Source organism: Cebidichthys violaceus, unplaced genomic scaffold (genome assembly GCF_023349555.1).
Source record: "Cebidichthys violaceus isolate CVI_PGR_0920_01 unplaced genomic scaffold, fCebVio1.0.p SCAF_28, whole genome shotgun sequence".
Classification (NCBI taxonomy): Eukaryota; Metazoa; Chordata; class Actinopteri; order Perciformes; family Stichaeidae; genus Cebidichthys; species Cebidichthys violaceus.
In genome coordinates, this window is record NW_027176461.1 from 1,512,855 (window position 1) to 1,525,781 (window position 12,927).

Consider the following 12,927-nt stretch of genomic DNA (forward strand, 5'->3'; position numbering starts at 1 on the left):
TCCTAATGTCATGCAAAAGCATTCCAAGTGTTCCGTTACTGTGATGGTTTCCACGCCAATAAGTCCACTCAATTACATCTAAGTGATCCCTCAACAGTTTTTGTGTGCGGTTCCCTCTTTGTCTCCAGATAGTTGACTTGCAAATACCCCAAAATCTCTCCAGGTTTTGTGTATGTGCACCTGTAACAGGGTCAACAAAAAAATCTTGATGGTTGACAGTCAGGTGATTGTAACCTTCATCCTGAAGACGGCGGTAAGATCTCCACCCATCTGAAATGACGGAGCTTCCACGACGAACGTGCTTCTTTATTAGAGGCAAGAGATGCCTGGCTGAACGGTGATGCACAACCTTAAGAATGGGTCTCCTCCTGTCATCCTTAATCCCTAGCATTCCGAACACCCAGGAACTCCTGTTGCTTGCCCGTCCTCTGTTGTACTGAAATTCACAAGACTTAAAATACTTAAAAATGAGGGTAATGATTCTGCAATAATGGTGGGAAATGGGAGAGAATAAATCATAAGTCAAAAATTCAAAAGTTCTCTTTAGCTTTGGAGTAGTGGTGCATGTTTACAAATATTGAACTGTTCTGGGGTGTAGGAATAATGTAGTTTCTTAAAACCGACATTCCCCTCGATTGCATCAATGAACTACAATGTATCTTATTCCATAATGCAGTAGTTACTTCTCGAGATACAGGAGGTACACCTCCAAGCACCTCAGGCAAAAACAGGTTTATATTGTATATTGTCTCTAGTGACAGTAGCTGAGTTTAGCACAGACTTAACAAACATCAAATACACGTTTTTAGACACAAAATCATATATTTGGCATCAAAGTAATACTCATAAGTGTAACTTTCATACCTTTCTTTTATGGCCAAATTTGCTTTCATCTATCATAACAATCTCTGCTCTTTGTCCAACAGTCTGCTTGCCTCTTCTCATTCTTTTCATTCCTGATTTGCAAACTCTCTGCAGCTTGTCTGCAAGTTTACTCAGAGTTGCAGAACTCCGAGTAATTCGTTCCTGCAGCATGTCCACTTGCCTCAGTCGAAGGCCTTGGGCAAATCTGTAATAGATCAACCAGATAAATATTTCAATGACACAATTTAGAAGTGGGTGGTTAAAACCAATTTCTTAAGTTGTCATTAGTCTTTTTATAACCATAATTATAACCAGGGTGAGATTTGTGAAAAAACCAGAGGGGGGATAATTTTGAGAAACATTTTATTCAAAAAATTACCACACAACAGTGTGAAAACATGAAAACTGTTGATTCTTGTGTAGATAAACCTTACACTTAGGCTACATAACGTAGGTGGTAGGCCTATTTTGAACGTGAACGTAACCACTGCATTTGCAGAAATATTTTCTCAATATATTGTTTTTAAATTTGCCAAATAAAAATAAAATTTTAATTCTTTCCCGATATCAGTTCAACAGAAAACATGAAATACCACAATGTGCTGTCAAGATGGGTTTTTTTTTTTGTTTTTTTTTAATGGTTAATCGGATAGACTATAGGTCAGACTATGAAAACAGTCTGCTCTGATGACTCACTTCACCCTCTCGCCATTTAGCGAAGCGACCCGGCTCAATGCAGCCCCCAACCATAGTTTCGGGGGGCGAGGGATTAGCAAGTGACCCCGCGGCCTGGGAGCTCTCCTCAGCCAGGGAGATGCTGCTGTCCACCATCCGATCAGCAATGTCAGATCTTGTTTCATCTTCTGTTATATTTTTTTCTTTGAATTTTTTGTTGTAGTCCTGTAAAATATGACGATATGCTGCTCTGGATTCTTTTAATTTTTTTCTCCATTTGATTTAAGCTTTTGTTTTGGCGCGGATGACGCAGACAGGAAGTTGGACTTGTGAAACGCAAGAAAATCCAGTTGGTTTTCAACTGCTTTCTGCGAGCGCGACGCCTCTGACTCGCCCCGGTAGATCAAAATCACAGCACAATCAAAATGAACACGGACCCTTTGTATTTTGGTTGTTAATAATTACGATGTAAAAAGTGAAATACTTTGGGTGGGGGGGGATACATTTTGTCCCCACCGAGGATAAAAATAATTCAGCAGAGGGTAGGACGTGTAAACCAGAGGGGGGGAAAATCCCCACCATCCCCACCGGCAAATCGCACCCTGATTATAACCATAATTTCTCATTTGCAGTCCCATTTGCAGACACAGCAGATACTCATAGCCTGAATATAAGAGTGTATTTAACCTGAAACAACAAATTTCAAAAGCAAAGTAGGGTGAAGAACATTCCCTATATGAGGGGAGGAATGGAATAAAACCCCAAAACAAATTAAATCTGCTGTATCTTTGAAGAGTTTAAAGAAAAAAACAAAAAATGGATACTGAGTAAATTAGCACAGTGAAGTGTCTGTTTAAAAAAGTTAAGTTCTTTTGAGACAATTTCCAGGAACCACCTAAAATCTAAAAATCCACAAGACCTTTGTACTACATTGGACTCTTCGCAACCCAGCACTTATACAATTACACATACTTGATAAATTCGACTGATATTCAGAATTCTTCCCATATACTGTATAAACTCATGTCTTGTAAGCATTGGCTCTTATAGGACCCATCCCAAGCAACAGTATAGTGAGAACATTGAAAGAAAACATTAGGGTCCGAGTTAGAGTTTGTCTTTGATGGCTTTTGTTATTATACAATGTAAAACCACGCACCTGTAGATGTAATGCATCCACGTATGAAGTCGAAGGTGCGATTTCTCAAATATGGAGCCACTTCGGATGGACCTTGATACCGTTTTCCCTTTGTGACAGGAATCTCGGCAAATCCTGATGATTAAATCCAAAGGTTAATTTATAAAAATAAAAACCATGATACTGTACTGATTTCACTAAATAAAAAATGTAACATAAATGAAGATGAAGAGGGGGACATAGATATTTACGTATAAGTGTTGAAACAGCTAAGATTGGGATTGGACAAGGTGCACTTGTACTCTTAGTAGCCCTTGTGATTCCCTCCCCCCATGCAATCTCAAAGCACAACAGAACAGTCCCATTTCTAGGCCTACATGACAAGTAATATCTACAACTGTTACACCTTAAATCGGGTTAGACATTTGAGTAAATTTAGCTGTGTCTACTCTACTCTACTTGTCACTGTGCCACAGCATGAAAAGGGTGATATCAATTAATTAATCCCTGTGCATGTACAAGTTTAAAGTCAAGCTGATTGAATAATAATAAATAGGTGAACAATATGACCAGGAACGTGATCTAAAACTGTTAAAAAAAAAGAGGCATTTTTCATTTCAGATGTTGTACACATGTAGAACTTTGTGGAAACATGAGCACCCCTATCTCTACCTAATAAACAGTAGCTTACTTAAAAATTTGCAGCTGTGTGTGATTTGTATTGTGACTTTGTAGATGTGACTTATATTTATTTTGTGTGTACACCACTCATAGCTCCTGTATTAAAAACATTGTCGTAAAATATAGGATTTGGCACTGAATTCTAGCAGATCTTGGATGGCTGCATGCTGCACACTCCCCTTTGCTTACACACAGAAAATGAATAAATAAGGCACACGTCTAGTTGTTCTACTCACCATGCTGCCTCCTTTTTGTCGTAGGTCCGTTTCAACTTCATAACATGAGAGCAAGAGGGGCATTTCATCCATTTTCGAAGTAGGCCTTCTCTCATTAACCATCTGGTGAATTTGTAGTTTTCTTTGGGGCACTGTCTAAAATGTATTCGACTCAAAAACTCGTAACCCAACATCTTCTTCTGATAATTAGGGCCCGAGCATCGACGTAGTCGGAGCGGAGGACCTATTGTTATTCTAATTAGGGCCCGAGCACCGACGTAGTCGGAGCGGAGGACCTATTGTTATTCTAATGTTTTTTATTATTATTATCGTACCAGTTTCATCGCAAAAAGGAGGTGCTTGGGAGACTGGGAATTTTTTGAAATTTGGCACAAAATTCAGTCGTGGTGAAAATTCCAGTATTATTGAGGTGTCCAGCTGCAGCATGACATATTGGCTCGATAGCGCCACCTACAGAGTAGCCCCAACTTTGGGTTTCACCTAGCTGTATGAAATTTGGTAGGTATGTGGAACGTGATGGGACGTACAAAAAAGTCAAAAGGAGGTATATCCTAAACCAAACAGGAAGTCGGCCATTTTGAATTTTATGACGTTTTTGGACCGTTTCAAGGCGCCGTACTTTAACAAACTCCTCCTAGAGATTAAACCCGATTGCCTTCAGATTTGGTCAGTATGCTCTTGAGACCTTGGCAGTGAAACGATACTCAAAGATCAAAAAGTTATCGAACTATGTGTCCGTGGCGTGGCGGCAAAAAAACACCATTCGCCATGAAACAGGAAGTTGTTGTAACTCGGCTGTACATTGCCTAATCCGCTCAAAATTTCTCAGCTGTCATAACATCCTGACCCTGAACACATGTATATGACAATTTAGAATCATAGTAATAGCGCCACCTAGTGGCAAGTGGAAGTTGTACGTTTTGTACTTTGACATCCTGCTCCTCACAGATTATTCCGATCCCTCTAAAGTTTTGTCAGAAAAGCCTTAAGATGTTGATAATGCTTCATTGTGAAGATTGTAAGAAGTTGTCGAAGGGCGGCGACGTGGCGGCTCGGCGAACTTCGATCCTTCGCCATGAACGAATAAACTGATGTAACTCGACTCCACATCATCAGATCTTTACCAGATTTCACATGTTTGATTAGACTCCAGGCCTGAAGACATCTGCAGGCCAATTTTGAATCATAGTCATAGCGCCACCTACTGGCAACAGTAAGTTAAAGTCTTTATACTTTGGCTTGTTTCTCTTAGTTGGAAAATCAGATCAACATCAAATTTGTTCCACACAAATGTAAGAAGTTCATAATGCCAGTTCTCTAAGCTTTTGATGTTTCGTCGAACGCCGTTGCCGTGGTAACGCAGTCTTCGGCGTGAAAAACGATGGTCATTTGGAGAGGTTAAAAAAAGCTTGAAACACAAGCAAACTTGACACACAGATCACAAGGCCAAAATGTAGTTCTATAATATGATTTTAATCAATCAGAGTGTTAAATTGGCTCAATAGCGCCCCCTACAAAATTTCCACGAAGCAGCCCTCGCAGTACGTTTCACATAGATTAACAAAAGTTGGTAGGCACATGTATCACATGTGGACTTAAATAAAAGTCTCTTGGGGCCATGCCCTAAACCCAACCGGAAGTCAGCCATTTTGAATTTAGTCTGAATTTCTAGTGTCGTTTTTGCAATTTCCAGGTGCTCTACTTTAACAAACTCCTCCTAGGGAATTAATCAGATCAACTTAGAATTTGGTCAGAACAATCTAAAGACCTTTGTGATTAAAAGTTACTCAAAGCTTGTTGTTTCGTGAAATGCCGTTGCCGTGGCAACGCATTCCTCGCCATGAAAAACAAAGGTGTTTTTGAGGGGCTAAAAATACTCAAAATAAAATCAAACTTGTCACACACATTTAAAATCCTGAATGTAGTTATCTGATGTGATTTTAATGCTTCAGAGTGGCAACTCGGCTCGATAGCGCCCCCTACAATATTTTGACGATGCAGCCCTCGCAGTACGTTTCACCTAGATGTATAACATTTGGTAAGCAGATGTATCACATGTGGATTTAAAAAAAAGTCGTAGGGGTCCATGCTCTAAACCCAACCGGAAGTCAGCCATTTCTAATTTTGTATGAATTTCTCGTGTATTTTTCCCATTTCCAGGTGCTGTACTACGAACTAGTCCTAGATAATTAATCAGATCAGCTTAGAATTTGGTCAGAACAATCTAAAGACCTTTGTGATTAAAAGTTTAGAATTCATCAAACATGGACTTGGTGTCGCGGAAATTTTACATGATTCGCCATCATCCATCAAGCTTTTGTAACTCAACCTTACTTTGTCAAAACTGCCCCAAACTTGACATGCTTGATTGCTGTCGTGATTTTAGGACTTCTGCATGCCAATATTAACTCATAGTCATAGCGCCACCTACTGGCAACCACGGACGTAAACAGAATTCTATAATAACAGTGGTCCAAACAGGGTTTGTGGGCACACCATGAGAAAAAGACTTCTCTGATCTAAATATGTGCAAACTAAGATGCTTGGAGAACAAAAGTTAATCAACAGTGTTTTTCAAACCATGTCAGTGGGCATTAGTATAAATGATCTGTCTAGAGCTTCTACATGAGAATCAGGTTAAATGTTACAATGAATGCTTCACACTACAATCTAAAGTTACAGAAGAGGTTAAAATGAAAACAGTGTCAAATTAAAGTGTTCAAGTAAAAACAAATGACACTGCTGTTCTGTTAACTTTCATGTAAGTCCAAATACAATCAGTAGGACACTGCAGAGAGTTGAACTCCATCCCAGTAACCTGACAGTCTGTTATGTTACAAATACTGAAGCACATTCACACGTTCATTTTCGTAATGATCTTAACAGGCTTACATTTATGATTGTATCGGAGGTACACTCAAAACATTTGAGGCTTAAGACCTGGCAACATGGTCTTGCTATGCTGCTGGTCGACGCAGGAAATATCATCTAACTTGTGCATGCAGTGTATGATGGTCACAGAAATGCATTGCCGCATCAACCAGAGTCCTGCCAGTACCCTCGACGTGTGTGACGTTGCGAGGGCCCGATCAATGCTGCTTGCAGCTTTAATTTCATTTGTTTTTTATCTCATACCATGGCGATTTTTTTTCTTCCTATTATATATGGAATGGGTTTCAACCTCGCAGTCCTGCTTCAAAAAAGGCGCAAAGTGACCCACTTTGTAGAGTAATGACTGACATAAGAATCTACCAATCCGTAGCCGTGCTCCTCCGATGTGTTGCTCTCATCCAATCATTGACTGTTACTCTGCCGTCATGTGACATCCTCATCCAATCATCCAAAGGGAGCCACCAGTCAAGTCAGTCTCGGAGAAGGTGAGAGGTGGCTGTTTGCCGTTTCGTTCACCGCTTGGAGAGTGAAGAGGGAAATTCGTGTAACAAAAATGGTAAGTTAAGCGCTAGCCTGTTAATTGAAAGTCCCCCTGAGTTTTGTAAGCACATCATCACACCCGTCCCCGGGCCGTTTACATAGTTAAAGAATAGTAAACCCTCCCGTTTATCTGCAGTGTCGAGGCTAATTAGCTAATGTAATGTTAAGCTAGCTGAGTGCAGGTGCGTAATGCTTTAACTTAGTATGAACCAGAGATGGGGACTCGAGTCGCTATTTTGATGACTTTTGACTTGACTTGACAAAAAATAACGCCACCGGCCCACCGCTGAATTTCTCACCGGCAAGGCACCAGCTCAGTTTTTTTTTTTTTTTTTTTTTCGGACTTTTTATGCATTTATTTTGAAAGGACCGCTGGAGAGAGAGAGGGAGTGGGAGAGAGAGGGAGCGGGGGGATTGAATATAAAATATAAAATTATTATCTAAAACTACTTGGTATGAGTACAGACTGAGAATGGTGTTGTCATGATAGAATAGATTTTCTCTTCTCTTCTATTCTAATATATTGTCTACACTTTATTTAGATTAGATTCTGCGGGTGAATTTGCAATAATAAGGTGACTTGACTTGACCTATGCAGGACTTGACTTGGACTTGACTTGACGTGCCCAAAGAAAAATGACTTGGGACTTACTTGAGACTTGCACATGTGAGTTGGTCCCATCTCTGGTATGAACCACATTTTATAATGAAAAATAAATTATGCACTATGCAGTCATTGAACAAGAAGAGCTTTTGAATCTTGTGTAGATTATTATTAAGTTACATTAATTTATTTATATTTTTACAGCCTAAGGCAAAGAAGAAAATGTCCCTAAAGATGACTCGATGACAGAGGTGACCAAAAATGATCTGGATGGTAAATTTTTCTTTGTTAACTTTCAAGGAACTGTAATACTTAAATAATTATCTTGTCCAAATGTGTTTAAATGTTTAAAGTCATCTATTCATATGTTATATGTATACATTTTGTTGTACCTATGCCATACTGTAGGTCCTGAAGATAATGGAGATAAAGGCTCTGCTCCAAGTTGCAGCAGCATAAGCAGCATTGGATCAGGTAATGATTTCTCATTTTCTAGCAGTGTATCTTTGTTGTCTAAAATGAGTTTCATTTCTTGCGTGATTTTTCCGCCTGAGATTAAAGTTGTTGGCAGATTTTGTCAGTATACATGTGTGTGCTTACAAATCAAATTAAGGCACACACCATATCTGGTCCACTACCTTTGTTGCATGCATGTCATTCTCTCTCTGTCTCACTCATTTAATACTGTCAAATCATAATCTTTTTTGTATCCTGCTCTCTTGTTTTTAAGGATCAATTTCCAAAGTGGAGTTCCTGGAAGCCAGGATCCAATGGCAAGAAAAAATAATAAAGGATCTTGAGCAAGAGCGCAATTTCTTGCGTGAGCAAATCATGGGAAAGAAGAGATCATGTGAGTGATTTGGGAGCAACTTGTATCTGCAAAATATAATGTAATTGTAATGAACGGTGTGATATATTTTCATAACAATCTGATCTTTGTCTCATCTATCCTCTATTTGATCAAAGCTCAACCTAAAGTATTTACTTTGGAGGACGACGAGGAGGATGATGATGGCAACATGGATGAAGATGACGTCATTCCCCCATCTTCTCCAGACATCAGTGAGTCCTCGGACAGTGATGTTCTCATCCAAAGAAGGAAGAAACGTCGGACACAGACACCTGCATCTGCAACTGTGGCTGTGCCTGGAAAAGCTCATGTAAGAGGTAAGAATGGCATAACTTGAACCACCTGCCCTGTTAGCGGTTATGAAAAATAAGTATTAATAAAAGCGTTGGAAGAGCTGTTATAAATATGTCCTGAAGTAATTATGAGGCAAAAATACAGATCTTCAGTTCTAGATTCTGAATATACTAGGAATCTGATGATAAATAAAAATTAAATGTCTAAAGTCAAAAATTTGGCTTTCATCAAAAATAAAGCTCCATTTTATTTTGCAGCATTCACACTAATTATTATCCATCATTAAATGTATTGCTAGAAAGAGTTGTCTCTCAGAATTAAACATAATTCGGAACCATAAGACTTACCAACTAAACAGATCTTACAGAGTATCATTTTTGTATTGAATTCTGAACCACATATTGTGCGTGGAATCATATCAGGAGATGAGCAGATTCTTCAATTCCGAGAATATGCTTCATACTTTTATCAAAAGAGAAGTGACCAGTTTAAGCAATTTCAGCTGACCTTAAGCCGTGGTTTGTGCTCATTTTTCGTGTTCTTTGTTTTTGGTTTATATATTTTTCAGTGAAAGGGCCAGCTGAGGTTATCAGCAGATATAAAAAAGTCTTGAAAAGCTTAAGCAAAGTCCGCACCATGACCGAAGCCTTCAGAATAAATGGCGTGGACCGGGGAACCATCAAGATGACTGCTGCAATTGCAGAGCTCAACATTGTGGATCCTGTAACCTTCAACACCCTGAAGTATGATCCTGCAACTGAGACCCTGCAGTCCTTTGCTAAGAGGTGTGCAACGCACATAACCCCTGAGAAGAAGAGCATTATAGAGGTCATGAAGGCCAAATGTCAACTCCTCCCCTTGTTGATGAAATATTAAGACTTAAGTGAGCTTCTTTGTTCAGTTAAAATTCTGTTATATTGTATGAGAAAAGTGAAATATTTGTGCACAGGGGAATAAATCACCTGATGCAGTAATTATAGAGCAAGTTTAGGCTGTGGAAGTGCAACGTTTGTACAGTTCAGTACATTTGTTCTAATCTTTGACAAGTCATGTTGAGCTGTGCAAGTTTTATATTTTTTATATTTCAATTTTTTGTACTTTATATTGTGCAGTGTTTTTCAACAATAGAGTACCTGTATTATCATACAGTATGACCTGCTTATACATTTGATATCATATTGTATGACATATTTACATACACTGATACAGTTGTCAGTGTTTGAAATTTCAGGATGACCCCATTACCTGTTCGAGCAGTATTTGTTGTCAGCCTTGGGAAAACCTGAACCAGTGGTTTAATAAATGAGGTATTTGTACTTATGCTGTCTTTGTTATTCTACCACTGAATGAGAGGGAACCTATAGATAGATCCATTTTTTCAAAGGTGTAACCCATCACTTGTTTATTGCAGTAGTTATGGGCTATAATATATTAACCAATTGTGAAAAGGAGGCAACTTTAGATAAGGGAACATGTGTTGGTTAATAAGTGTTCAACTATTAGTGAATTAGTAATGATCAAGATGTCACTTTAGTATGGGGAACATATTCTAAGTAACAAAGACTTAATTTAGAGTTATTTGGACTCTCCGCTCACCCTCCGCTCCGACTACGTCGGTGCTCTGGCCCTAATAATAATAATAAAAAACATTAGAATAACAATAGGTCCTCTGCTCCGACTACGTCGGTGCTCGGGCCCTAATAATAATAATAAAAAACATTAGAATAACAATAGGTCCTCCGCTCACTACGTCGGTGCTCGGGCCCTAATAATAATAATTCCTACAGTTTCAATAGGGACCTCGCGGTCCGACGTTGTCGGTGCTCGGGCCCTAATAATAATTCCTACAGTTTCAATACGGACCTCGCGGCCCGACGTCGGTGCTCGGGCCCTAATAATAATAATTCCTACAGTTTCAATAGGGACCTCGCGGCCCGACGTTGTCGGTGCTCGGGCCCTAATAATAATAATAATAATAAAAAACATTAGAATAACAATAGGTCCTCCGCTCCGACTACGTCGGTGCTCGGGCCCTAATAATAAAAAACATTAGAATAACAATAGTTCCTCCGCTCCGACTACGTCGGTGCTCGGGCCCTAATAATAATAATTCCTACAGTTTCAATAGGGACCTCGCGGCCCGACGTTGTCGGTGCTCGGGCCCTAATAATAATAATAATAATAAAAAACATTAGAATAACAATAGGTCCTCCGCTCCGACTACGTCGGTGCTCGGGCCCTAATAATAAAAAACATTAGAATAACAATAGTTCCTCCGCTCCGACTACGTCGGTGCTCGGGCCCTAATAATAATAATTCCTACAGTTTCAATAGGGACCTCGCGGCCCGACGTTGTCGGTGCTCGGGCCCTAATAATAATAATAAAAAACATTAGAATAACAATAGGTCCTCCGCTCCGACTACGTCGGTGCTCGGGCCCTAATAATAAACATTAGAAGAACAATAGGTCCTCTGCTCCGACTACGTCGGTGCTCGGGCCCTAATAATAATAATAATAATAATAATAATAATTCCTACAGTTTCAATAGGGACCTCGCGGCCCGACGTTGTCGGTGGCTCGGGCCCTAATAACTTACAGTGTTTCTTTGAGAGGACGGGACGTTCCGCTACTTGTCGAGCTGGTGCTACCTTACTAACCGTTCAATTACTTGCTACGCTTCCTGCTAACGGAGCCAGAACAACCCGTTTGCTTCAGCATGCTAACTGACTAGCCCTACAGCAGGAACAGTACGAGGAGCAGTCTTTACATAAGCAACGCTAGCTGTCGCAACACTAGGTGGGGCGATCAGTTAATCCTAGCTGACCTTTCATCCGGGTGGAAACCAGCTGTCTTTAAAAATCAGAAAATCTGAAAAATGTCTGAAGTACCTGCAACAGCAGAGAGGTTTATATTAACGTTCGGCGACGTAATTAGAATAAGTCAGGATGGCCGAGCGGTCTAAGGCGCTGCGTTCAGGTCGCAGTCTCCTCTGGAGGCGTGGGTTCGAATCCCACTTCTGACAAAGTTTTTTTCTTCTTCTTTGTTATCTACATCTACACGACATTTACATGTCTTTAAATTGTGATTATCATGATTTCAATGTATTATTATGCATGTGTTTATTACTGAAGGATTGTGTGTTTATTGTGTGTAGAAATCAACAATAAATGTCATCACTTTTGCTTTCAGTGATTTTAAAGGGTAACTAAACCCCAAAACCACATTTTGAAATTCACATTTTATATTAAAGAGCAGGGACGTCACAGACACACTTTGTTCTGTCAGATCTGTATATTAAAAAAGGTCATTGTTGAACGGTGCCCAAGTTTCGAGGACTTTACAGTTCCTAATATCCTGTTGAAAATCTAATTTACTTTACAAATCAAATATTCAAATTAAATTCACAGTTTTCTACTCACTCAATATTTTTCACAATTTTTGAAAAAACACATTTTTCACAGTTTGTCAAGTTGAGCACAGAGTCTTGTCACTTTTTTTTTTTTATTATTTATTGCCAAAACAGTAGTGGTAATTTGGATTACCAGACAGAGAGGAGATTACTGCTATACATTTATGAACTCAGTTACATTAAAATAAAGTATTGGCTGCTCTCCTCCGGGAGCTATGGAGAGGCTCCACGATGATGAATGAATAAAGAGAAGTGGACTCCTCATCGGAGGAATATGAAGCAAAAACCTCCGAGTTTATAATTCAGATGTAAATACCCGGATTTTTCGCATGTATGGGCCCACAGAGCATGCGCACTAGCGTTTTCATTACCCCCGTTTCCTGGCACACTTGTTCAGCCTCGTTCTTGGGCTCATTCACTTGAACGGGGGAAGGAAATAAACTCTGGATGCAGCCAATAGTGCGTTTTACTAACTAACTAACTTCAATAACTAAAGTAAGAACTAGTTATGTGTTATATAGTTACAGTTGAAGTCAAAGAGTAGGAGACATTCAGTTGCATTATTATGTTATTGCCTCTGGAATTTAGAATTTTAAACTAGGTGAGGATAAAAATGTAATTTTTTTCTTCATTGCTTCTCTATTTTCACTGAAATGGCAATTCCTGTTTCGTTAACCTATAGTAGAATCATATTCCTTAACTTCTTACCTTTCATACGAGACCAGATATATGTGTATAAGCCA

At 39.3% G+C, this 12,927-nt stretch overlaps 2 protein-coding genes and 1 non-coding gene across 4 annotated transcripts in view; 2 read left to right on the forward strand and 1 right to left on the reverse strand.

The window, feature by feature from the left end:
* The window catches only part of dusp23b (dual specificity phosphatase 23b), a 26,006-nt gene extending 14,455 nt beyond the window's left edge, over positions 1-11,551 (reverse strand). Inside the window, exon 1 of one of the 2 annotated variants that reach the window (XM_068721619.1) lies at positions 11,372-11,551. The gene's annotated coding sequence lies outside the window, so the exon portion shown is untranslated. Of the gene's footprint in view, positions 1-8,615; positions 8,705-11,371 lie in introns of those variants that run through there. The other variant, XM_068721618.1, reaches the window with a different exon arrangement.
* Positions 6,958-9,772, forward strand: LOC137880308 (coiled-coil domain-containing protein 106-like). The gene is made up of 6 exons (XM_068721615.1): positions 6,958-7,042; positions 7,835-7,903; positions 8,039-8,104; positions 8,361-8,480; positions 8,597-8,797; positions 9,343-9,772. Exons 2-6 carry the CDS (start codon positions 7,873-7,875, stop codon positions 9,648-9,650), a joined length of 726 nt encoding a protein of 241 aa, XP_068577716.1. The 5' UTR covers positions 6,958-7,042; positions 7,835-7,872; the 3' UTR covers positions 9,651-9,772.
* Positions 11,552-11,714: 163 nt separating the features above from the next.
* On the forward strand, positions 11,715-11,797 carry trnal-cag (transfer RNA leucine (anticodon CAG)). The gene has a single exon. It is a non-coding gene; the product is annotated as a tRNA-Leu (tRNA).
* The last annotated feature ends 1,130 nt before the right edge of the window (positions 11,798-12,927 follow it).